The 25,087-nt window shown below is 59.1% G+C and overlaps 1 protein-coding gene across 1 annotated transcript in view; it reads left to right on the top strand.

The window, feature by feature from the left end:
• PHACTR3 (phosphatase and actin regulator 3) overlaps positions 1–25,087 on the top strand; it is a 209,314-nt gene that overhangs the window by 96,126 nt on the left and 88,101 nt on the right. The window contains exons 2-3 of the mRNA XM_039236929.1: positions 20,712–20,873; positions 24,302–24,379. Coding sequence (XP_039092860.1) covers positions 20,712–20,873; positions 24,302–24,379 — 240 coding nt within the window. The remainder of the gene's footprint in view (positions 1–20,711; positions 20,874–24,301; positions 24,380–25,087) is intronic.

Genomic DNA, 25,087 nt, shown 5'->3' with positions numbered 1-25,087 from the left:
AATTTGCTAATGGTTTTTAGTTATGAATGCGTGTGGAGTTTTATCAAATGCTATTTCCGTATTTATCGAAATGATCATATGACCTCTCCCTGTATTGGGGTAATGTGGTGATTTCCACTGATTGGTTTTTGAATGTTGGACGAATCCAGGGGAGAAGCCATAGGATCATTTCTGGAATAAGCCCAGCGGGTTTGTGGTGTCTTCCTGCATTTCTTGGTCTCCGATTTCCCAGAATTTTCTGTAGGATTTCTATATGTGTGTTTCCCGGAGAGACCGGCCTGCCCTCTCCACTTCTAGTCATGCCCTTTTCCGATTCTGGTATAAGGTTGTGCTGACCTCATAAAATAAGTTCTCTCTTTTTCTTTCATTCTATCCAAGGCTGATGTTATTTCTTCCTTAAGAGCTTGGAGGGATTCCCTGTCAATCCAACTGGTGCTTCCACAGATCCTTAAATATTTAGAAAAGGTGACATCCTTCTCAGATGGTTGCAAACTAAGAAAAATCAAAAAAAGGTAGAAGCAGATGTACGTGTCCACATTTCCCCTTAGTGGGAAGGATTCGTTCGTTCAGCAAAAATCCTGTGAATGTCTGAGCGCACCAGGCACCGCTGGGCCCAGATGCCCTGTGTCTGTGAGTTTGCCTTCAGGACAAAGGAGCGTTTTCACCGTGAGGTGGAGAGTGTGTGTCCCCGTCCTCAGCACCCCTCGTTCCGCACCTGCGGGCCCCGACCCCTTCTCCGCCTCCGCCGTGCTCCCTTCCTCCCGGGCTCCTCCCGGGTTTCCAAGCCTCGGGTGTGCTGCGCCCCCCAGGCCTCAGGGGCCCTTGATGATCTGCTGTGACCTTCACCTTTCCTCTGCGAACCCTGCACGTTCTTAAAGGTCACTTCTCCAGCGAGGACTTTGCTCACTGCTGTTTTAAATGTAGTAAATGCATAGAGAATTTGAGATGTGTTAAGGCCCACAGTTGTCTTTGGAAAGATAGTTTGTCACTGGTCCCAAGAGAAGGGGACAGTCACACTGCGCCACAGGAGGGAGGCCCTGGGGTCGGTCGGGAGCCCCAGGGGGTGAGAGGAAGTAAGGACAAGAGCCTTTAGTGTGGTGTCCCAGCGAAGCAACAAGTGAGGCACAGTGAGCAGGCTGAATAATGCCAGTGGGCTCCGGGGTGTGGGGGCCGCCCCTTGTGGCCTGTCACCTGGCCCTGGGGGACTGGGGCTAGGGGACGGCTGTCCAGAGTAGGAGACCCCGTGAGGAAGCGCACTGGGGTGCGGCTCTGGGTTGGTTGGTTTGTACTTGGAAGCCACGCTCATGGGCAAGTTTACGGTCTCTAAGACTTGGCTAGTGTAGGGGTGCGGGGGCAGTCCCTGCAGGGCCAGCAAGGCTCTGGATGTCAGAGCATCAGAGTACAGAAAATAAAACGCATGGAAATACACCGCTGAGGCTAAATGAGGTGCTTCAGGCCACGGCCTCAGAGCCGCATTCTCTTCCTTCTAGTGCTTTACAAACGTGCAGCTTAATCGTGTGATGATTGTCCTTTCAATGTTACTTGTTCTCGCCAGATCGTGGTGCTTCCTAGGGACACAAACTGGACTCGGTCTGCTCAGCCATGAAGGCCTTGTGCCCCCTGCACAGCCAGGCACACACTAGGTGCTCAGTAAATGTGCACTTCTTCCCTTCCTTTCTAAAAAGTTCTGGAAGGACACTACTAGGTTTAAAAAAAAAAAAAAAAAAGCCTAAAACCAAAAATCAAAAACGAACCCCAAGTGCAGACGAAGACCAAATCCAGCTTGCTCCCGATGGGTCCTGGTGCCCGGCACGTGGCACTGTCAGTATTGGGGGAATGAATGAGGAAGGGTAATTGACGTTTACTTCCCTCAAAGAGGAAGACAAAATCAGTCATCACAGTGAGATTGTTTTGGAAGTCACTTTGTTCTTAGGCTCATTTTGTTTCTGCCACAACAGTACATTGAGACAGCTGTTTTTCGTTTTCAAGAAGAATTGAAAGAATCCTTGAGTGTTCATTCACTGTATCCTTTCTGGCAAGATTAATCATCTTAATAATGAAAATAGCCTGCTAACTTTTTTAAAATTGAAATTTGCCGGGCGCCTGGGGGGCTCAGTCAGTTAAGCCTCCAACTCCGGCTCGGGTCATGATCTCACGGTTCACGGATTCGAGCCCCGCGTTGGGCTCTGTGTTGACAGCTCAGAGCCTGGAGCTGCTTCGGATTCTGTGTCTCCCTCTCTCTCTCTGCCCCTCCCCCGTTCACTCTCTCTCTCAAAAACAAATAAACATTAAAAAAATTTTTTAAATTGAAACTTGTGTTGAGATCATTGTATATCTGCATAAGTAGTAGTTCAGAGCGATCTGTGTGGCCTTTCTCAGTTTCCCAGTGCTGAACTAGAGTGTTTAGTTTCGTGTGCTGGTAGCCAACCAGCCCCTGGATTTATCATGTCCATCAGCTTTTAATTCACATTCGGGGTGCTGTGCAGCGTGCTTCCTCTCACGTCACCGTTACAACGGCCCTGCAAGGGGGACGGCGTCACTGCTCGTGTCCTAGAGCCCGGGCCACTACGGAGGTGAAGGCACTTGCCCCACCACGCACATTCCACGCCCTGGAGCTGATTCACACCAGGAAGCTCTTAACCACATTGGTGTGAACCATAATACGTGGCTCTGTCACTCATTAGAGGTCGTCGAAGAGGAGGATGACATGAGTAACAAAAAGAATTGTTGTAGAGGTGTGGTTTTAAGTCTTCCTCCAGAATCCTACCTTCCATGTCTGAAGTTTCGGGCAAAATCCAGCACACTGAGTCTTTGAAGAAACTCTTTGAATGAATGTGTGCATCACCCATGTTCTTTTAATCCAGCGGTGGAGCGAGTCACATCCTCCGTGCTGTGGCCCCGTGTCCTGGAACGGCTGTCCCGTGCAGGACCGCGGATGTCCCCTTGAGGCTTGGGAAAAGGTCCCGGGTGCTAAGAACCCTGGGTTTGTGATATTCTTGCCGGCTCTGAGAATCCATGAGGCTGACGCAGGCTGGCCGTCAGGGGCCAAGGGCAAAAAGATGCCCCTTTTTCGGTCTTCTTTCCCAAGACTTTCTCACTTGGAAGATTGGAAACGGCTTCCCCGAGGCCTGGGAGCCAGGCGCTTGTGCGGGGAAGGAGGCTCCCTCTCCCAGGCTGCACGTTCCCTCCTGTTCCGTGAGTGCCGTCCAAGGCCACCTGCTTCCTTCCCTGCTCACCACGTGGCCCTGCGTGACCTCAGCTCAAGGAGCTGTTGCCACCCAGCCCAACGTTCCCCTCTGGTCCCATCGCAGAGGAGGGAAGTGTGGGTGCCATGTCGTGGCTGAGCCCCAGCAGGACCCCGCCCTGGGGCCAGCGGGCCACCTGCCTGGGCCATGGCAAGGCTGGCTCCCTGTGTGCGCCTGCCCCAGGGCAGATGGGCAGGGCCGTCGTTTACAGCAGGGAGGCTCCTTACGCAGACTCTGGTCCCTACTGAACATGCAGGAGCAAGCTCTCCGAACAACTGCAGTCAAATTCATATCTGTTTATTTCTTTCTAGAAGGAGGTCTGGATTCATCTTACGTTAGGCTGATGTGTGTGAAACTGCCATTTCTGTACGGCAGTGACAGCTGAATATTGGCACTTTGGAAGGGTTCAATCCGCTACAAGTTAAATTAAACTTTGAGGAGTAGGCAGATTAGCGCTTTGCGCGGCTCTGTTTTAAAAAGGATGTCACCACATTTCAGCGTGTTTCTGTTGTGCGTTGTGAGCAGCGGTTAGTGGGTGGGGCCCACCGGTTGGCCTCTGAACGGCCTGTTGTCCCCATGAAGCCCCAGACCTCCCCAAAGGACAGGGACTTCATCACGAGGGGCTTTCCTTCCCTAGAGAAGAGCCCATCAAAGCTCATGAAAATTTAATGTATCAAAGTGTAATGCTGAGTTTTCCCCCCAATAAATTAGTTTGTATCCTCGGTAATGCAGATGAATAAATTAACCATCCCCCCCCCCTTGGGTTGTGGGGCCGACAGGCTGCCCTCAGGGTGAAATTCCCTTTCTCTTGTTGCTGATCCTTAAAGGGAATTTTCTGCCTTTTAGTTTTCTGAGGTGATTTCAAGTTAGCCGGATTCTGCTGGGGTTTTAGCAGGATTTCACACTTTGAGCCTGAGGGAGGCAGCAAGACGCCGTTCGGTCGCCTTCCCCCAGAGCAATGGCCAGATGGAACTGTGGCCCCCACCGAGTCCCCGTCCTGGGGGTTTGAACAGTGTCGGGAACTCACTGGGCTCGTTGAAGCGTGGGTTTCCGTGGCTGGTTCCTCTCCTGGTTCTGTCGTGGGCGTGACCAATGTGGTGAGGGCCACGGGGGCCACCGGAGAGGTCTGTGGCCCCGTCACGGGGCCAGCACGGGGCGCGGCCAGCCCGACTCCCCTGGCTCTGAAGTCCCGGCCCTTCCAGGTGGTCCCAGGAGATGCTGTGAGCTCCTTCACGGCAGGCCCCGCGCTCGTTTCCTTGGTGTCCCCGTGGCTCCGGCTCCTCATAGGAGGCGTGTGACGGGCACGGAGGAAGGTTCCCGGTGGCTTCTGAAGTGAGGAAGGGGCGTCACCACGTCACCCCTGCAGGGCACCGTGTCCAAGACCAAACAGTTTCTCCCAGGAGGTCAAACTCCCATTTTACTGGGTGAGCCCCCCACACGGCGGCCTCACCCACAAAGTAACCCCCACCCCACACTGCGGTCCCCACCCGACACCGTGGCTCCCCAGCTACACAGCTGCCCCCGCCCCACACGGAGGCCCCGCCCCACGCGGCCGCCCCGCCCCACGCGGCCGCCCCGCCCCACGCGGCCGCCCCGCCCCACGCGGCCGCCCCGCCCCACGCGGCAGTGGCCTGGCTCCCGCAGCCTGCGCTGTGGACACCCGCACGTCGGTGGACGTTACAGGCGCCCAGGAGGTGGCCACAGGTCACGTGGACAGGCGGTGGAGACTGAAACGCGCGGAGTCCACGGCCCCTTCCACGAGGTCTCTCCGTCGCCGTCCCCTTTGCCTACCGGCGGGGAGGGGGCAGCCGTGTCTCCGTCAGGCCCCCAAGGACGTCCGGCTAAAAACTAAAAACTTAAAAGTGTTGCTTTTTTGGGATTCCCATGCAAACCGTGGACGTTGCCCAGGGTCTCTGCGGTGTCCGTGCGCTCGGCGGGCAGCTGCTGCGCACCTGCTGTGTGCGAGGGGCTGTGGCGCGGGAAGGCCCCGGGAGCCCAGGGAGAGCGCGGACGAGCGTGGGGCGGCGCCCCCCGGCGGCCGTGTCGTGTCCGCCCCCCGCGCGTGGGCGCCGAGGCCCCGAGGGCCGAGGGCCGGGTCCCTGCGTCGCAGCCGCGCGAGCACGGAGGTGTGAGCAGCGCCGCCGGGAGGGGCGTGCGGGGCGCGGCGTCCACGCGGCCGTGACCCGGGTCGGAGACGCCCGCTACGGCGCGGGCCGAAGGGACTTATCCGGAAGGCACGTGTACAGTTCTAGAAGCGAAGGAAAGAGACCCCCGGGAACCAAGAAGCGGCCGGCCTGGTGGGGGGCCGTCAGGAGGCCCAGAGCCTGCAGGGAGGACGCCGTGGGCCCCCGTGCTGAGGGCAGCGACTCGGAGCGCCGGTCACCGTGTCCACGGAGGCCTCTGCCCTCGGGGGACCGTGCTGGGCGGCAGACTCCTTGCCTGCAGGGAGCTTGTAATCCAGCATAAGGATGAACAAATAGACACGCAAGACGTCAGAGAGCAATAGTGCCCCAGAGAAAGTGAACCAAAGTGAAGCCTTAGAGTGAGCTGTGAAAGCCACGTGGAGAAGGTGGGTGAGGATGGGTGGCACGTCGGCGCAGTCAAGATTTGGGGAGGAGGAGTCAGCATTGTGGCAGTGGTGGGGGCATGCTTTCCCGGCAGAGGGGACAGCTGGTGCAAAGGCCCTGAGGCAGAAACCCACTAGGCATGCTCAGGGAATGCAGAGTGTGGTCAGCGTGGCTGGAATGGAGTGAATGGGGTGGAGAAGGTACCAAGGGAAGCCAGAGTGTCCTCAAGCAGTTTGGGTTTGATCCCATATTGGTGGGGTGAGCACTAGAGAGTATAAGCAGCGGGTGGCGGGCCTGATTTGTAATTCTGACCATCACTTTGCTTCTGTGCTACCAGCGGATTGTAGAGCAGCAAGTACGGAGTTTGGGTGGAGGGGGTGAGCCATTGCTACAGAAGATGGAGAATGGTGGTTTCACACTCCCGGGGAGTGCCGCCGCCCCCAAATGCAGACAAATGGGATCGCACGCCTTGTGGGCTCCTGCGACTTAGCGTGTTTTCTCGGGGCTCACGCATGTGCAGTAGGCGTGAATATGTCCTTCCTTTATGTGGCTGAGTAATAGTCCACTGCAGGGACAGACTAGTCTATCCGTTCATCAGTTGCTGGGAGTTCGGCTATTGTGAGTCGTGCTGCTGCAGATATTTGCACACGGGTTTTCGTGTGGACGTATATTTTTAGTTCTCTGGGGTAAATACCTGGGAGCAGAATCGTCAGACGGTGACTCCGTAACCGCTCGAGAGCCTGTCAGCCTGTCTCCCACGGCGGCTGCCCCGCCTCACGTCCCCGTCAGCCGTGTGCTGAGGCTTACTGTTCCTCACGGCGTCACCCTTGCTTGGGTTGTCCCTAGGTGTCTCTGACCCCTGTCACACGTGTCCTGGTGATGGCGCCCACCAGCTCGCGGCTGCACGAGGGGCAGTGCATCCAAAGGCTCCCGAGAATCAGGACGCCTTCAGGGCCAGGGGCCTTGCGTTCTGTCCTCCCCCTCCCCCCAGGAGGACTGGTGATCCCAGGCTTCACTTCATTTACTTAATGGGCGAGGAAGAAAATGATTTCTGAGGCCAAGACCGAGCGGTCCCCATGGACTCCGTTTCAACAACGCATTTAAACTTCCACTTGGGGATTCACTCAGCAGGCTGGGAACGGTGACCAAAGACCTTTCAACGTTTGATGTTTATAAAGGGAGTCTGAGCATGATGATTCTGAAGAAGGCATTGGAATGGGAAGGGTCAGGGTCAGTCTGGGGTCCCCTTTGTATTTGGAGCCTGTAAAAGCAGCTGGACACGGTGTGCCCTTTGTGGTGCCCTGGTCTGGCCTTGGGGGGGGCGGTGAGCAGCAGGGGCGGCAGCAGTCTCCCTCGCCCGGTGCTCGGACCCAGGGCTGTCCCTGGTGCTGTGTGACCCCAGGCCGGTCACTTAGCCCTGCTGGGTTTCACTTGTCTCTGGCACACAGCTCCTACGGAAATGCTTACAAGGTCAACAGGGAGTGAAGGTTTTTTTGGAGAAAGGTGTGAATGTGGATATTCTAAGCCGGTGCTTTCTAGGTGGCTTCACACATTGGTTTTTGCTGAATTGGAAGTGCTCACCCCAACTCTTTCTCATTGAGTCAGATTTCTTCCAAGGCTTTGTCCAGACCCCCATTACCTGCCCTCAGACACCTCTCTTCCTCAAACACTTAACCGGGCTGTCACAGTACAGCTGTGAATTCAGTTCTTTGATTGATGTCTGTGTGGCTGTGAGCCCAGGTAGGCTGTGCCCCAGCGAGGGCTGGCACCAGGTCTAGTCTTTGTCATTGTCACCCTAGCCCCTGGGACAGAGCAGATGGTGGTCTTAGTCCGGGTTTATTGCAAGGTGACCCTGGGATGTGGGTCTGAGAGTAAAGTAACTCACAAGAAAGTGCTCTGAGGAGGGACTGGAACGGGACGTCCCACAGGGGGGAGGTGAGGCCGAGTGGGGGTGGTCCCAGGCAGAGGGGTGCTGAGAGCCGCTGCACCCCATCCCACAGGGGACCCTGGGGTGTGAGCAGCTCCTCAGAGCGTATCTTTTCTGGAGGCAAGGGCCTGCGCTTTACGTGTGTGACGTCACTGGCTCGGCCGGCCAGGCTGCCCTGACCCCCAGCACTGCTCGCTCTTTCACAGGGACGCGGGGCGGGGCGGGGCGGGGCGCGTGGTCACGGTGTCGGATGGCGGGGACTCTGGGAGCCTGTGCACACCCAGGGTTCTGTCCTCCTGGCTATGCTCCGAAGAAGATGGCTGCTGCCTGGTTCGGAATCTGCGCAGTTTCTGGGGTGCTGGGTCACGGGAGGTTCTGGGGTGCCAGCCTGCGGGAGATTCTGGGGTGCCAGCCCGTGGGAGGTTCTGGGGTGCTAGGTCGCGGGAGGTCTGGGGTGCTGGGTCGCGGGAGGTTCTGGGGTGCCGGCCCGCGGGAGGTTCCGGGGTGCTGAGACGCGGGAGAACGTTTGTGATCGTCGGCGCAAGGGGTGGCCCAGCGTGGCCGTCGCGTGAGCCCCGCTGAGAATCCCCGCGGCCAGAACGCTCTGCAGCTGTGGCCCTCGCCGTTGCACAGTTTGCATGAGACTCTGCTTTCGTGGCTCCCTCACATCTGCACGAATGGCAGCCCTGGTGTGTGAACGGTTCCTGTTTGGCACCCGGCCAGCTTCCTTGGGACGCGAGTCCTGACTCGCGAAGCTGGCCTGACACGCGGGGGGCGGAGGCCGGTGGAGCCCCTCGCGGCCGGAGTGATCGTGAGCTTTGCTCTGCGGGGCCTGGGTCTCCCCGCTCCCGGTGCGCGTCCTGGACACGCAGGGCCGGCTACGCGCCCTCTGCTAGCAACCACCGCTCTTTGGGCCGGTTTTGTGGGTCTGACTCTGGCTTTATGACGTGGCAGAGGGCTCCCCTGAGTCAGGATGTAGTTTTTGTTCAAATTGAGGTAAAATTACCTAAAGTTAACACTTGAAATCCCTAAATTTAACATTTTAACTATCTAAAGGGTACAACTGTGTGGCAGGAAGTACATTCACATTGTGGTGTAGCCTCTAATTCTAGAACTTTCTCCTCACCTAAACGGAAACTCTGCTCAGCAGCAGCCACTCCCATTCTCCCCAGCCCCCCCAGCCCCCCTGCCCAGCTCTGCTGACCACTCATCCACGTTTGCCCGTTCTGGCCACTCTGCATAAGCAGACGCATCTTTTGTGGCTCAGCATCACGACCTGGGGGCTTATCCACGCCGTGGCGCGTGTCAGTGCGGCGTCCCCGCCGGGCGTGGGGTGCGGCGAGGCCATGTGGGAAACGGGCATGGGCGGCCCTTTCCTCAAAATCATGGAACAGGGCACAGGGGGCGCCGGGGGGCTCAGTCGGTTCAGCGTCTGACTTCAGCTCGGTTCGTGACCTCACCGTTCGTGGTCTGCACTGACAGTACAGAGCCTGCTTGGGGTTCCCTCTTCCTCCCTGCCCCGCACGCGCGCGCTCTCTCTCTTCCAAAATAACAAAACGAAACAGAACAGAACCTGGAACAGAAGACCAGCAACCCCTCTCCCAGGCGTACACCCCAAAAGCAGGGAAGGAGGTTTTCAAGGGAGCACTCGCACACGAGTGTTCCCAGGCGTGGTGATGGGCAGTACGCAGAATGTGGCGCATCCGTACGGCGAAATAGGACTTTTCTTCAATATTTACGGCAGCTTGTTTGCCTCCTGCTGAGTCCTGGCAACTTGAGTCAGGTGTTGTCACCGGAAGGGATCTGACGGCGTCCGGAGACCATCCTCTCCTTGTGCACGGGGCCCCCAGCCTCCCTGAGTCACGGCGCCCCTTCCGCACATCAGCTCCCTGCAGGATTCCTTCCAGAGCATCTCTGGGGAGGCTGCTGGGCCGCGAGGCCCGTCCGGTAGGAGAGTCTGAGAGAGCACAGGTCGGAGGAGCAGGGCCCACAGAGCCCAGGACAGAGGACACGCCGGCAGCAGAAACCTGGACAGCAGAGGAGGCGGCCTGCGGACGAGGGAGGGACGGGCCCCTCCAGGTGCCGCCACGTGCGGGCTCCGGGGGTCAGGAGGGCCCCAAGGGGCGGGAGCTGCAGGTGAGGGAGAGGCCGGGGCTTTGGGGAACAGAGTGGGACTCTATTCGGATGCTGGCGGAAGTGCCCGGAGCAGGTTAAGCAGGGCGAGGTTGGGGGGAGGGGACGAGGCGTGCCGCGACCCCGGGTCAGACGTTGCAGGAAACTGCAGGGGGGGCACCAGGAGGGGACCAGGCCCGGGGCACAGGAACAGCAGAGGGCGCGGGTCAGCGTCTAGTCGTCCACTCTGCTGCTGGCACCCTTCGTCTGCAGACCCCGGGCCGGGCAGGGCAGGGCAGGGCCGGGTCTCGGGCCCAGAGTGGTGCTCAGACGAGAGTGTGAGTCGGCCCGTCCGGTGTGCAGTGTGGGGGGAGTGAGCACAGCTGACCGCCTCGCGAGGGCGGCTCCCGGGTGCCCCGCAGCGGCGGAGAGCAGCGGCTGGGGCCGGGGTGAGCCACACGGCCACCAGCTGGGCCGGCCCTGCCTGGGCGCCCCCGGGGGCTGTCTCCCCGCAGCAGTCGGGGACTCTGGGCTATGAGCCGACAGGCGTCCCCGCTGCTGTCTGTTCCCAGAGGGTGTGCGCTGTGCCGGCCTGGTGGCTCGCTGGTCGGTCCCCACCCCGCTGTCACTTCGTGAGGGGCACCGGCAGAGCGGGGCCAGGACGGGGCCTGGGGCGAAGCGAGGAGCCATGGCGACAGCAGAGTACAGACGCTGCAGGTGCTCAGACGTGACCCTTGCTGGCAGGGGAGAGTCTCGGGGACGGCCCCAGACCAGACACTGAGGGGCCAGAAGGAGGCGGCGTGGGGCCGAAACCGCGTGGCTAAAACGTAATCAAATTCAGGAAGGAGCTCAGCTTGGAAAACCCCGAGAAACGTCTTGCTGTGCAGGATTGTAAACCAGCTACGCCTGCACTAGTTCCCCATGGGTAGGGACTTCTGGTCCTCACATACTTGCTGAGTCCTCACTGGACCCTCCTGACCTCTGTTTTGGGGCCTGGGAAGGCAGTTACGTGGGATGCACTTGGTCCCTGCTCTCCTGGTCAAGTAGCCAAGATGGACATTCAGTTAACAAACAGGCAAATCAATAGCTAATTCTAAATTATACTGAAGTCTCTGGTGAAAAACATAACAGACGGGTATGGAGGATGGGACCATGAGGTATGTGTAGGAGTTCATCAGGGAAAAGTGTTGCCTCCGAAAGGATTGGCATGGGGACAGCCCTGTGTCAGGAGAAATCGAGGGAGAAACAGGGGTGTAGTTCAAGATCAGCTTAAGGAAGCAGACACCAGGGGATGCCTAGGTGGCTCAACGGACTCTTGATTTTGGTTCAGGTCCTGACCTCACGGTTTTGTGAATCCAAGCCCCACATCAGCCTCTGTGCTAACTGCACGTGGGACCTGCTTGGGATTCTCTCTCTCCCTGTCTCTCTGCCCCTCCCCCACTCTCTCTGTTTCTCTCTCTCAAAATAAATAAATAAAACTTAAAAAAAAAAAAAGGCAGACACCAGGATTGGGGGTCACGGTTGGGGTCTTGTATTTCATCCGAAAAGCCAGGAAAGTCATGCCAGGCCCTGTTTGCTTAGGGGGCAGGCTTAGCGGATGCTGGGAAATCGTCTGAGGCTACAGAGCTGGAGGGGGCGGTAGTGACACTGGCCAGACCCCACGGGGCCAGAAGCAAGAAGCATGACGGGATCCCGAGCCAAAGCCGTTCCTTCCAGCTCCTTTCCTGTCCGAGCGTCCAGTGGTATTTTTCCCCGAGGACATTTCCAAAGGGACCATCTAAGGCAGGACTCCGCTCACAGAGCACTTCCGCCTTCCACCGGGTTTTATAAATAAAGCTTTATTAAAGTGTGTCCGGACCTATTAATTTAGGTGTCATTAACTGCTTTCATGCAACAGCCTGGTTTTTGCAACGGAGACTGTATGGCCGGTCAAGTCCAAGGTGGGCATGTGCTGTCTGGCCCTTCACAGAAAACGTCTGTCCATCCCTGATCTAAGCAGAATGAATGTGGAACCCATTTTCAAAATGCAAATGTGTTGGCTCAGAATCTTCCCAGCCTTTAAGTGCGTGTGATTCCTCTCAAAAATGCTAAAAACATGCATATATCTAAAAATTAACATCTGTCCTTAAGCTCTAACTGACATGGAAGAACCTCATCTTACACTTCGGTGTAGAAAGTTGGGCCTGGGGCGTGGGCTTTGGAGTTACTGGGCAGTATTATTTATCTCAATTTATAGTGCGATGCTGATGTCTCTCAGTGTGCCGTTTTACGGTTTATCCTCTCTCTGAAATAACTCGTTTTTCTCCCCTCTGTACGAGGGGAGCTTGAGGCGGCTGCCTCTAAAAGCAGCTTTTCGTCTTTGCAAAGTCTGTGGGCTTCGTGCTAAGTAATTTCTGCGAGAGTTTGCTGATGTGCAAATACAGACCTCCGGCTAAGCGCAATGCCAGCGAACGCTGGTGTCCGTGACGGCCATTCCGGGTGCCCCCTTTCAGCCCCCTGACTCCGTTACCCTCATGGTCTAATTCCTCGTTCCACACTCCACGCAGCCTTTTCAGACCCACCTGATTTACAGATTTGAGCTGAATTTCACTTGGAGAAACGGCCATATGGTCTGGCAGACACCAGCGACCGTTGGCAGAATTGCGGGGTTGATGCAGAGCAGATGGCTTTTCTCGTCCGAGGCTCTGGCTCTCCCACCCGACACGCGGGGAAGAAAGAAGCCACTTTAATGAGGCCTTGCTTTCCGCACTGGTGTCGGGGCAGAAATGGTGCCCATTGTTTAGTCTTTATTTTCTCATCATCATTGCTGTGTAGGGGCCCCGGGCAGCTGCACGGCTCCGAGCCACGGGAGGTTTTGAAGCCTAACTTCTGCAAAGATCTTAGAGAATCTCATTATTTCTGGAACATAGATATTGGGGATAAGACTTTTATATTCCAAAGATAAATGGTCAGGAACGCTTAAGTTTAAACCGCTTAATCTCACGTGTACTGTGCCAAGTCCATTGTCGCCCCCCGCCCTGTGTGTGGTTACGGTTATGGCTGTCTGGGCAACGAGGTGTAAATAGGGGTTGCCTGATGCATGTTTAAGAAAAGCTGGTGAAACAGCCGAATACGGTTGCCTACTGCAGGACTTCTCAGAGCCTTTGCTGTGATAATATGTGGAGGTCCTTCAGGGAGCACTTTTAGTGTAGATGGTGTTTTTCCGTCTGTCTTCATCTGCAGAACATCTCCTTGCTAGGGTCCCACGGAACATGCTTTGGGAAACACCGGTGTCGTGCCCCAGTGGTGAGCTCGGCATCCAAAAGTCTGGGCTCCCGTGCCTCCTGCCTCTTACCAGCCGTGTGACTTCATACCTGGCCCTGTCCCCTCACCTCCTCTTCCTCAAGGGAAAATGGAGCTGGAAACGTCCCTGCCTCGTGGGGTTGTTTGCTGGGAACGAACGTGCTAAAGAATTTGGCGGCTGCCCTCGGCATTCTAACCTGTGTTCTCCTACATCCGAGCGTCCGTTCAATCCGCGGGGTTCTGGGCCTTGTGTTGACTCCAGCGCTTCGCCAAGTTCTTGTATGGCCTTCTCTGTGCTTCTCAGCGCCTCAGTGGATGAGCAGGGCCGAGAAAAGAGACTCCGTGTGTGTGTCAAGGGCAGCTCACGGCGGCCGCTGGGCGAGCGATGGGCCAGCGTGAAGGCCGCCGGGCGAGCGGATGGGCCAGCGTGAAGGCTGGAAGCTGCTCAGGGATTGTAAGGATCTCCCGCCGTCAGGGACGCAGGGGTGACTCTGGGTCGCTGTTCATAACCGGGGCCCTGCATTTAGATTCCACTTCAGTTTTCTACTGCAGGATCAGTGTCTCTCGTTCACTCATTCATTTATTCACTCAGTCCTTCACTCACTTACTCCGCATGTTGGGTGCCGTGTGGGCGCCCGAGGAGGCGTGGGAGCCTGCTGCAGGGGCCCCGTGGCTGTGTCCTGGCGAGGCCGTGGCTCTCCGCACGGGGATCCCAGTTCTGACGGGCAGCCTCGCAGGGGTTCTGGGACTAGAGCCATCGGCCCTCAGAAGTTCTTCTCCTTTTAAATAAGTTCTCCCTTCTTCCCGCATCCCTTCCTGCTCCCGCCCCACCCCAGCGACCTGTCCCTGCCTCCATTCCCGGCCGCGATTACAGCCTCACTCCTTCCTGGAGGGTGTCCAGGGGTGGCCCTGGCTCTGCCCGCATCGCTCGGCACTCCCCAGATCTGCTCCCAGGCCGTCACTCAGGATCTTCCAGGAGGAGTTGGGGAAAGTCAGACCAACAATACTTTTACATCTGGAGCCTTAAGATCCGTTTTGAAAATCTGGGTTTGGAGGCTGAGACCCATCCTGATGGTGGTTCGGTTAAAACGCCGCGCGCTCTCTTTGTAGACAGCTGTCAAGCCACATCTTCTGCAGCCTGGGCGCAGGCCGTCGGTCTTTCGACGCTAAATGCCATGATTTTGTTCTGTGCCGCTTTGATGATTAGGTCTGCTCCAGCCCTGGTTCTCGGCCCTCATCCCTGGTACCAGTGCCGCCACCACCTGCTCCGTGTGGTCTCAGGTGGGGGGTTCTGCAGCGGACGCCCTGACTTCCAAGCATCCTGTCACCTTAGCTGTGTGGCCTGGGACAATGGTCTCACCTCTCTGTGCCTCTGTTTGCCTACTTGTAACGTGGGCGACGAAAAGGGTGCCCTGCCTGCTAGGTCTTTTTTTTTTAATTTTATTTATTTATTTTGAGAGACAGAGAGAGACACAGAGAGAGACAGAGCGTGAGCAGGGGAGGGGCAGAGAGAGAGGGAGAAAGAGAATCCCGTGCAGGCTCCCACTGTCAGCGCAGAGCCTACGGTGGGGCGCGAACTCACGAACTGTGAGATTACAACCTGAGCTGAAATCAAGACTCTGACTCTCAACCATCTGAGCCCCCCAAGGCGCCCCCACATTGTCATTCACTTATCAGTATAGTTTCAATTAAAAGATTCTCCTTGTACTTTAAGATTATATTCTTCCTATTATTTCTGGTCAGTGGTAGTGATAATAGATGACAGTCTCATGCAGGTGTATCTGTGTGTGTGTGTGTGTGTGCGTGTGTGTGGGAGTCATTAATCGGCAGTGAAGGGAGTTGGCATCTCTGTGCAGATGTGCAAATTTTACGGGGCTTCTGAACCGCGGAGATGGGGACGCCAGATCTTGCTTCTCTGCCTTATGTCCCAAGCCCAGAATCAAGTATCACCTGCCCCCCAGCGGCCTTCTCAGAGCCCCCTGCCCCCCCCCCACCAAGGCTGCAAGAATTGCTTCCTCTGCAGTTATAACCCCCGACTGGGATCTTCCCGCGCATCCTGGGTTTCTCCGTGGTCAGCGAACCCACCCGGGCAGGGGGCGTGTCCAGCACCCCCTTGTTCGGCCTCACACCTGGCAGGTGCTGTTTTCGTAGAAGGTGGTCACTGAGTATCGCCCGATGGGTTCTCTGGGGCAAGGAAGGCTCCTAAAGAAACAGAGGCCACGCTCTGTTGGCCTACGTGCCGGGTTCTGGTTTGCCTCTGACATCGGTCACCCCACATTCTGAAGGGGCCACATCGCGTCCTTATTTGTTTCTTCCTCTTGCTCGGTCGGGGGGCTCTGTGCAGCCCGGCTCTGGCGCTGGGCGGGCCTCGCGGATTCCTGCTGCCGAGACTGGGAATGAACGAAGGCAGGAAACGAGCAGGAAGCGGTGTCCTGAAACTGGCTGGGGAGGAGGGCGTCTGTGTCCCCGGGAGGCCAGCCGCCCTGCACACGGCACCTGGTCGTCGGTGAGCCGGGTTGTCCTTCCGTGTGTGTTGTGGGGAGAGCGAAGTGCAAGTGGATGGAGACAGGTGAGGGGATGGAAGATGAGGAAGCAGGGGGCGCCCGGGCGGCTCCAACGGTTGAGCGTCCGACTTCGGCTCAGGTCATGATCTCGTGGTTCGTGGGTTCGAGCCCTGCGTTGGGCTCTGTGCTGACAGCTGGGAGCCTGGAGCTGCTTCAGATTCTGTGTCTCCCTCTCTCTCTGCCCCTCCCCCGCCTGAGCTCTGTCTCTCTCTCATACTTTCTCAAAAACAAATAAAAACACTTAAAAAATTTTTTTTTAAAAAGTGAGAAAGCAGAAGTGTCCAGGTTACTAAGGAGAGGACTTCAGAGTCAGATGGACGGGGGTCGGATCCAGGCTCCGGAGTCACAGCCCAGCAGGTGCATATTCAAGCCTCCTGGGTGCCCGGGGCCCACGGTGAGCAGGCCCCCACGGCTCCTGTTCCCATGGAGCTTCGTTTGTCCAAGCGGGAAAGACAGATGACAAGTGGGAACGGCACATCCAAGGAGGACGTCCAGGAGCCGTCGGAGCAGGGTGGAGGGGACGTCGCGGAGGAAGGGTCTGGCCCCGTGCCGGGTGTGAAGACGAGCTCGCGAGCCCCGTGAGCTGAGTCCCCGGGAGGGGGGGACCCTCCTGTCCTGGTGCGGTGCCTTGCTGTGGGTCTGTGTGATCCGTCAGTGGGGGAGGGGAGGGGCAGGGTGGGGGCAGGGAGAGGGCTGGAGCCGGTGGGGGGGGCGCTGGGGTCCTGCCCCTGCATCTCCACCTGTCCAGGGCCAGCCGGCCGGGCCACCTGTCCCATCCGTCACTTGGGAACGTGGGGAGGCCTCCCGCCTGCCCTTTGGCTGCCGGTTTCACGTCCTCACGTGCATGTGGGGAAACATTCTTCACTAACGAGCTGCCAGCAGGGGTGGCCCGGGAAGAGCAGCCGTGTCATGCGGAGGCTGGAGGGATGTGCTCGTGTGTCCCCCGGGAGTGCCCCCCATGCCGAGCGGACTCACGCACGTGCACACGCGGGCGTGCTGGCACACAGCCGTTCCTGCAGACACACGTGTCCCTGTGCACACCCGCCCTGTGCCCCGGAGGACGCACACCCACCTCTTGCTCACACAGACCCCCATGCCCACGGTCAGCAGGAGTCGTGCCCTCTCTGTCCTCGGGGGGCTTGTAATTCCATCACTGGACGATGTGGCATTTGTTGTGACGTTTCTATCCTTGCGCCTGGCCCTGGGCTGAGCCACAGCGGTGGGGGGGAGGGCACTTCCTGCCGAGGGGGTGCTGGGGGTGCAGCCCTCAGGCTTCTGGAGCCTGCTGCCCTGGGCGTTGGCTCCCCAATGGTAGCAGGTCCCCGAGGAGCTGCTCAGATGAAGGTGTCTGTCCTGGTCGAGGTGGGTATTTACTAAATGGACAAATCTGATCTTTTGAGATGAAGATTCCTCAATGGCTCCCTGCTGAATTTCGAGTCAAGTTCAAGCCCTTGGGTACAGCCCCTGCCCTTTCTTTGCGTGAAGGAGCTCAGATTGTCAGACGGGGGGTTGGGAACCCCAGTACCTGCCCCAGCACTGGGGGCAGAGGTGGGGGGTGGGGAGTCTAGGGAGTCACATAATGATGGTGGTGATGGTGGGAGGAGGAGGAGGGTGGGGAGGAAGGAGATGGTGAGGAGGGAGGCTCTCTGTCCCCTCTGCCCACTTTCCATGGGATCACGCGAGCCATGTGGCTGAGCCCCAGGCAAGGCTTTGGGAAGCCCCGTGCCCGGTTCCCCAGCAAGACCAGGGCAGGGGAGGGGGAGGGGGCGGGAGGGGGCGGTGCCAGCGCGTCCTCCGCGTGACTGAGTGGCAGAGCCTGGATGCGAGCCCAGGTGCCTGGTTGTAGCACCTGCATTCCTCACAGCTGCACCCTCCTGCCCCCGTAGCACGCTCTATGTCCCTGCACAGGATGATGCCAGTCGGGGGCGGGGTGGAGATGAGTGGGTGGGCACCGGGAGCAGCTGTGGGGAGCTACACAGGCCTGGTGATCAATCTGCACTTTGTGCTGCAGGAGAAGGGGAAGGGCAGGGAGCATGCAGAACAGCGATGCGATCAGTTATGTTTGTAAGGGGGGGTCATGGGGAGACCGGCTCGAAGGCCTGGTGGGGCATGTGGGGGGTCGCTGGCAGCTGGTGGCCTGGACCAGGGTCACGGTGATACTGGAGATACACGGCCACTGGAGTAGGATTTGAGGTCCGTAATCTGAGGGTTATTCTTTGTGGTGCTCCATTTTTGCTTTGGCTGCTAGGAAGCTCAGAGCCGTATGTGAGCCCGCCTCTGGATTTGCACAGACACTCCTCTTGGGGGGACCGTGGGTTTCTGTGAATGCCACCTTTAGTGCAGTGGTGACAACGGTCCATTGTCCCCATGCACATCTGGGGACCTCCATCTTCACACCAGCCCAGAGGCTCGGGGAGACCTGGCCACTTCTCTTCCCCAGGACAGCGGCTTCCGGGGGCCGTGTGGCCCTGGCCCTTGCGCTGCAATCGGGCGCCGTGGGCGGGAAGGAGAGGAGAGGGTAATAACACCCGATAAACTGCCTCTGGGAACAGAGGGGCCCGTCTGCATCCTGCTCCTGGAGCGCAGTGCTGGGGGACGGTGGCGGGGAGGGGGATCTGTGACAGTGCCCCGGGGCTCCCCTGCTCCCTCGTTCCCCTGCGCGTGCCCCCCCGGGCCCCTGCTGGGTGCCGGGTGTGGGGACACGCCTGAAAACGCGCTGGAGCAAGCTCGTTTCTCAAACAAGGCACCCCTCCGCTGCTGCTTCCGCGTGGGTTGCTTTGTAGACCGCCGTGGACAGCCTCCTGTATACAGTTAGCGCTCAATTACTAACAGCCAGAGAGAGTGGCCACAACCCCTGGGTGGCCCCTGCTTTATGCCTTTTGTTGGTGTCTTACCCATGTGTGTCCTGCTCCGGGAGATAAATTCACACCGTCTTGTGCAGGTATGAGAGGGGTCTGGAGTCAGGCAGCTCAAGGTCACGCCCGACCTCCCGCATTTTCTCGCTGCTCTGAGCCTCAGTGTGCTCATCTGTAAAATGGGTAGGATAAGACTCTCGCATCTCATAGACGTGCTGTAAGGGCAAAATGAGATAGTTCCTGGCCGGGAACCAGCAGTGACTTTTACTCCACAATGATCCTTTTGTTCCTTATATAATAGAAATTACTTTGAAAATTTCTACCAGAAGACGGCCATGCTGGCGGGCTCTGTTAGCCAGAGTGTTTGTACGGTCTTAAAACATAGTTCATATTACCTTACATGGATCGTAACATACTCTCAATCAACTGTGTCCTATATGTTTCCCTAAGTTGCCATCTCTGGGGCCACCTGAATCTTCCTTTCAAAGCTAGGTGTCAGGCTGATCCTTATCGTCATTTTACATGTGTGGAAACTGAGGCTCAGAGGGGGTGGGTGCTTTTCCATGAGCCCCGGGGGTCTGCTGGCTGCTCAGGCGGCTTGTCCCTGGTGCGTCCATCACATGGGGCACTGGGCCCCTCTGGCCCCTGGGGTGGCCTCCCCGAGGACCCTCGCGGTACCCCCTCATTCCAGCCCTGCCCTCCCAGCATCTCAGGGCCCATCTGGGGCTTCTTGTCTCTCTGTAAACTCGGGCTCCCAGCCCTGCTCGTGCATAGCAGTGCGATGAATTAACCCATTGGCTGGGGGACTGAATGTGTTCTGGGTGGTGCCTGTGTGTGTACACGTGTGTATGCATCTGTGTGCGTGCGTGTGCGTGTGCGCATGCGGGGTGTCCTGGCCGGGGTCTGGGCACAGGTGCTTAGCCCTGCGGGGAGTGCTGGCGGGTTGGTGAACACCCACCAGAGTGATACTGAGAGATTAAAACTCCGCGCACTCAGGGCCTCGTCGCTGCCCTGTCCTGGGAGGGCTTTGGGGCCACATAATAAGCCAGGCGCTGGCCTGAGCTCCCGTCTCAGCTGTGCCCCCCGGACAGGGGTCCGGGCGGGCAGTGGAGGCAGCAACGGTCTGTCTCACGCTGACTTGGCACTTTCACCGTCTTGCCTGCTGCGCTGTTTTCCGTTCTCACCAATCTTTTTCCTTAAACAGTGAACACATCGTGAGCTACAGAGCGGCCTGTGGAGAAGCGCGTGTCTTCCTCTCCCCCGACCCCACAGCGGCCAGTGGCCCCCATTGCCCGTGGGCCCCACAGACGTTTTCTCTGCGTGTGCCAGCACGCTCGGGGGCGCGAGCCCCTCACACACGTTGCCGGCATGTGCTGTGTGATTTTGCGTGATTTTCTGGACTAGCCATTGATTTCGGCTGGGTGTCCACTCGGCACGCCCTGACCAGCTTTTTGCTTTTCCGCGTCTGCACACGGGTCACAGGGAGGAGGGATGATCAGTGAGCAAGCCAGCGGCTCATCGATGATAACGGTCTCTTGTGTGTGACAAATGGCCCCAGGAGCTCCCTCGGATGTCCATGTCTATGCAGCCTGCAGACAGCGATGGCGGCCTAGTTTTCTGAACAGGGCCCAGAGCAGAGTGACGCCCCTGCGTCCGCTCCTGGATGGCTTCCTTCTGCAGCTCCCCAGCGAGGAGCGTGGCCGGGTCTGTGCTGAGGCCCGAGGCAGAGACCCGACAGCGGGGCGGGAGGGGCAGGCACCAAGGGGCCATTCTGCTCCCCGAGGCCTGCACAGGTAGCTTCAGGAGCCTAAGGTGAGGCTCTGAGCTTCGGGGCAAGGAGGCAGAGGCTTCCAGAGAAAGTCAGATTCAGCAGAGCAGCTCAGGTTTACAAAGCAGTGAAGCTGAGGAAAGCAGCCCGGGTGAAGGGCACTGCATGAGCAAAGGTCCGGGGGTGGGGGAGGTTTTTTGGGGGAAATTCAGGAAGCCTTCAAATCGCTGTGGCCGCACGCAAGGCTGGGGGAGGGCTCCGGGTCGGAAGGCTTCCACTCTCCCACTGCAAGGAGCCCGGGCTCTGGAGGATCCCGGGCGGCCCCTTGGGTGAGGGGAGCCAGGTAGGACTGGTGATCACGCGAGCCCTTCCTTGGTGTGCTCCCCTGCAGATGAGATGGACCCGGCCCCCCCGGCGCGCTCCGAGTATCTGGTCTCAGGGACGCGAACCCCCCCTGTGAGGAGGAACAGCAAACTGGCCACCCTGGGCAGGATCTTCAAACCCTGGAAATGGAGAAAGAAGAAAAACGAAAAGCTGAAGCAGACCACGTCCGGTGAGCACAGGGGAGAGGGGGCCCGCGCCGCCGTCCCCGAGCTCCCAGGGGCTGATGTCGCGTCCCCTCCCCCGTGAGGGCGGCTCCCACAGCAGGAGCTGCTCAGCCTCCGGGTCCCTTCCTTCGCACTCGGCACCTTCCCACACCCGGCACCCCTGGGGCCCAGTCCCCCCAGACCCATGGGGCACACAGGTGACCAGGACCATGTTCGCGCACTCCCTGCGGGGCGGGGGGGCCGCTCGTGACGGCTGTCCTTGCCGACCACACTGGAGTAGCAAGCGCCGCCCCCCCTCACGGGGACCTGCACTTCAGGGCCCCGCCGTACCTAGCCCCCCCCCCCGGGGGTGATTCAGAAGGTCAAGGCCCTCATCTTGACCCCGGAGGCTCCTCCTCCTGCTGGAAGCCAGGGCTGGCGGCTCCTGGACTCCTAAGCTCTTCCCGAGGAGGCTGCCTACCAGGAAGTGCCCCCCCCCCAGGGCCCTCCCGCCACGGGGCCCAGAAGCTCCCGTCCCTCACTCACCTGCGGCCGCATCCTCACACCCCGCCGGGCCCCCTCTGTGGGAAGCTGGGTTGCGGCGGGTCATACGGTTGCCCCTGTCCCGCCCCCTCGGGATCCACGCCAGGAGCCACGGCCATGAGACGACCACGTGGACACGTGTGGTGACGCAGTAAACAGCCGTGATAGCGACTCGTGACCAACAGACACTCAGAGCCACCCCGTTGGCCGCGTTACTGTGACTGCGCCCATGTCAGGGAGGGCAGGCCGGTCCCAGGGCCAGGGTCTGGTTCCTGGATGAGGGGGTGTCCTTGGGGAAGGGGAGGGAGGTCAGTGCCATGAGAAGCAACCCCCCCCCACCCCCAGGCCTCGCTGCCGAGCCGTGCACCTGCGAGCTACGGTCGGGAGCAGTTAGTGAGGCAGCGGTGCATGTGGAGTCAGTACCGGCGTCGGGGACCAGCCTGCTAAGTGCCCGTCTCGGCTGCGGTGTCTCACGGTCCCCAGGGCCCCTGCCTCCTTCCCAGCTGTGAAGCTGTGCGCACTGGCGGAGACCGGGCCACAGCAGCCCTGGCCCTTCACTCTCACCTGATACAGGTTTTACACATTATTTTTTATTCCCCCGAGAAGTGACTGACCAGGTCTCCTTGTCAACAAGGACACACATCAGTGTTACTGCAGGAGCCCCAAGCCGCTCCTCTGTGCCCGGGACAAAGTAGAGGAGGCGGGCCAGGCCCTGCGCACTTAGAGCTTCTGCCCGGTGGCGAGGGGGGCGACAGGCCAGTGAGCACGGGCGCAAGCATGCGAGACCTCACGGCTGGGGCGGGGCCCCAGGTAGCTGAGCCGGTGCCGGGGAGGGGTGCGGGGGGAGGGGGTGGGGAGGGCATCGCTTTGGGCGGGAGGGTCTGAGAAGACTCAGGTGAGGAGGCACCGTTGAGCTGAGATGTAATTGGCCCCTTGAGAAAAGCAGGGAAAAGCATTGCAGCAGAGGAAACAGCTCATGCGAAGGCATAGACTTGGGGAAGCACCAGGGCCCGGAGCAGGTGACCTCTGTGACCTGGGGAGCCCCCGATGCTCTCTGGGCCGTGGGGCTGGAGGGTTGAGCCGTGTAGGCCCCCTCAGCCCGGTGCTGCTGGCCCGTGACCTGGAAGTCCGTCAGGGTGCTGGGGGCCTGTAGGCGCGTGCAGGTGAATGCCTGCAGGGTCCCCACCTGGCAACCTGAGCAGCAGGACTGCGTTTCGTTTACTTATTCTGACCATCCTTCTCCCCAAAGTGCGGGATGTTAGCAACTCCAGCGTTTCAAATACCTCATTTAACAAGCACTGTTGATTAGCGTGAGAGGAAGTAAATTTGAAAGCGAGTTAAAGAAACTAACGAACCCAGCAGTGGTCTGGGCAGAGCGAGCGGGCAGCCTTGTGAGCGCGGCTCCTAGAGGCTGTGGTTTGGGGAGGGGCCCCGAGCCGGCACCTGCGGCCGGGGTGGCTCGGTGGTGGGCGCAGCCCCCGAGACGGGGCGGCGGACCCTCCTTGGGGGGTTGGGAGGGCTCAGGCTGAGAGTGGACAGCGTCCCGTGTGTGAGCCTGAGCCGGCGGATGGGGGAGGCGGGGGCGGTCCCGTGGCTCTTTGGACCTCCACCCCGATTCTGCTCACCCGTCGGTTAGGCTGGACGGCAGCCCCTCTACTCACACCTCCCAAAGTCAATTTCTCAGTTTGGTGCCTACTTCCGGCCCCTGGAAACTGGATGGGAAATTGGACTAAGAAAGGAACGTATGCTCCCTTTGCCAGAAAATGTCTTCCTCCTGGTGTGTTAGGCTTTTCCCTGTTCTTCCTCAGCTCTCGGCCCGGACATTCCGGCACAGCCTGGGCTTCCCAGAGCCCTGGCCCCCGTTCTCTGGTTCTGGGTCATTCCCCGCTCCCAGGTGTAGATGCTTCTCATCCGGCTTCCCCAGCGCAGCCCGCCCCTCAGGCAGAGGCCTTTCCTGTCCGGCTCCCCCGTGCCTGCACCACGTAGGTGCTCAGTTAATGCTTTATTAGTTTTAAGCGTTTCAGCAACTCTTACCCCTGCTGGCTCCCACTCCAGCCCTGGAGGGAGGGGGGCCGAACTGTTTCTGCTCCCCAGGGACACCCCAGCACGTGCTCAGTAAGTATTTTTGGCTAATGAACTTGCTTGTCCTTACCTGTTTGTCCTCTGCTGCTGGTCTTTGAGCTCCGAGGGGAGAGGCTGGCTCTGGTCGGTGCCCCCCACGGCAGCCCTCACTGAGTGACCCGTGGGCCCTCTGGGATCATGCTTATTAGCCGGCAGTTTACACCTTTCAAAGAAGGGGTCCGAGGAATTGCGTGGAGTCATATTTGTAAATTGAGTTCTAACTGTAGGCAGTTTTCTCGACGGGTGAAGGAAAGGAGACTGGCAAGCAGAGAGAGCCCCCTGCCTCGTGCAGAGGGGTGAGAGAGAGCTGGCACCCTGGCGGCGGGGGTGGGGTCCGGCCCCTCCCTCCCCGTTTTGGTGACTTCTCTGAAAGCTTTAAAACCTGGGGTTTTCTCGGAGGAACTTCTGGGGAGGCGGGGGCCACAGAGGCCCGCGTTCTGGCCGGAGCTCAAGAGCTGCCAGGGTGTTTGGAGGGAAAGGTAATAAGGCCCGCAGGAGAGTGTCTCCGGGTGTTGGGGGAGTGGAGGGGAGGCAGTCCTGGGCTGGTGAGTTGGGGAGCCTCTGGCGGAGGGTGGGAAAGGCGCTGCTTTGCAGATGAATCACAGAAATCATTGTCTTGAACAGTGCGCTCCATGCGCTCCCATCCACCGTGTGCCTTGTGAACGTGCAACGCTCAGCAGGCTGGGTAGTAGGAAAGCGTGGACTTCCCCAACGGTGCCCCCCATCCCCCCTCCCGGAGACCCCCCGCCCGAGCCCTTGCCCGTGACTCACCGGGCTGTTTGTTGTGCAGCGCTGGAGAAGAAGATGGCCAGCAGGCAAGGTCGGGAGGAGCTCATCAAGAAGGGTCTGCTGGAGATGATGGAGCGCGGTAAGTGGGGCCGCCACCGCGGCAGGCGCTGGGCCGGGGCCTGCAAACCTCAGGGTGGAGTGGTAATCTGGGATGCGGGGGCTGGCCCCGAAGGGGGCCGTTCGCCGTCGGGTCCCTCCGTGAGGTTACAGGGCCACCTCTGCACGGCGCCCGGAGCTGACGCCTCGGGGCCACGTCGAGCAGCTTCCTGCCCTGGCTGGGCACTGGCCGGGCCACTGCCGCGTCCCGATTCCCCCAGAGTGGCAGCATTGGCTTCGGTTTCGCCTGTTCACATCCTCGTTCTTGATTCAGGCAAGTTGTTTGTACTCCCACTGCCGTCTAGTACCGCTGCCCGTCCTTGTGAGGCATGGACGGCATTCCGGGCGCTGCGTGTCCTCGCCCCCACCCCTTCACAGCACCCCAGCCCCCGCAGTGCTTGGACACTGTTCACGCTCTGCCCCGGTGCCCTCACCACGGTGGTGTCTGCGTGGCCACCTCTGCGTCCTTGAGAAACCCCATCTGTTGAGGCTCTCGGTTCATTCAGGATGCTCTTGACCTCCCGCCCGGTCCTGCGCTCTCGGTGATGGCGAGGCTCCGGACCCAGGGCCTGATGCACACCTGAGTCCGCCTTCTCTGAGACTCCAGTGTCCCCCGGCCTCGAGGCCACTGGGAGCTCTCTCTGGAGCCAAACCAAGCTCGTGGCTCCTGATTGAAGGGCCCTGGCCTCGG

This window comes from Hyaena hyaena, unplaced genomic scaffold, assembly GCF_003009895.1.
Source record: "Hyaena hyaena isolate Hyena2069 unplaced genomic scaffold, ASM300989v1 scaffold_118, whole genome shotgun sequence".
Lineage (NCBI taxonomy): Eukaryota > Metazoa > Chordata > Mammalia > Carnivora > Hyaenidae > Hyaena > Hyaena hyaena.
The sequence above is the reverse complement of the archived record's forward strand: the minus strand, read 5'-3'. Positions and strand labels throughout refer to the sequence as shown.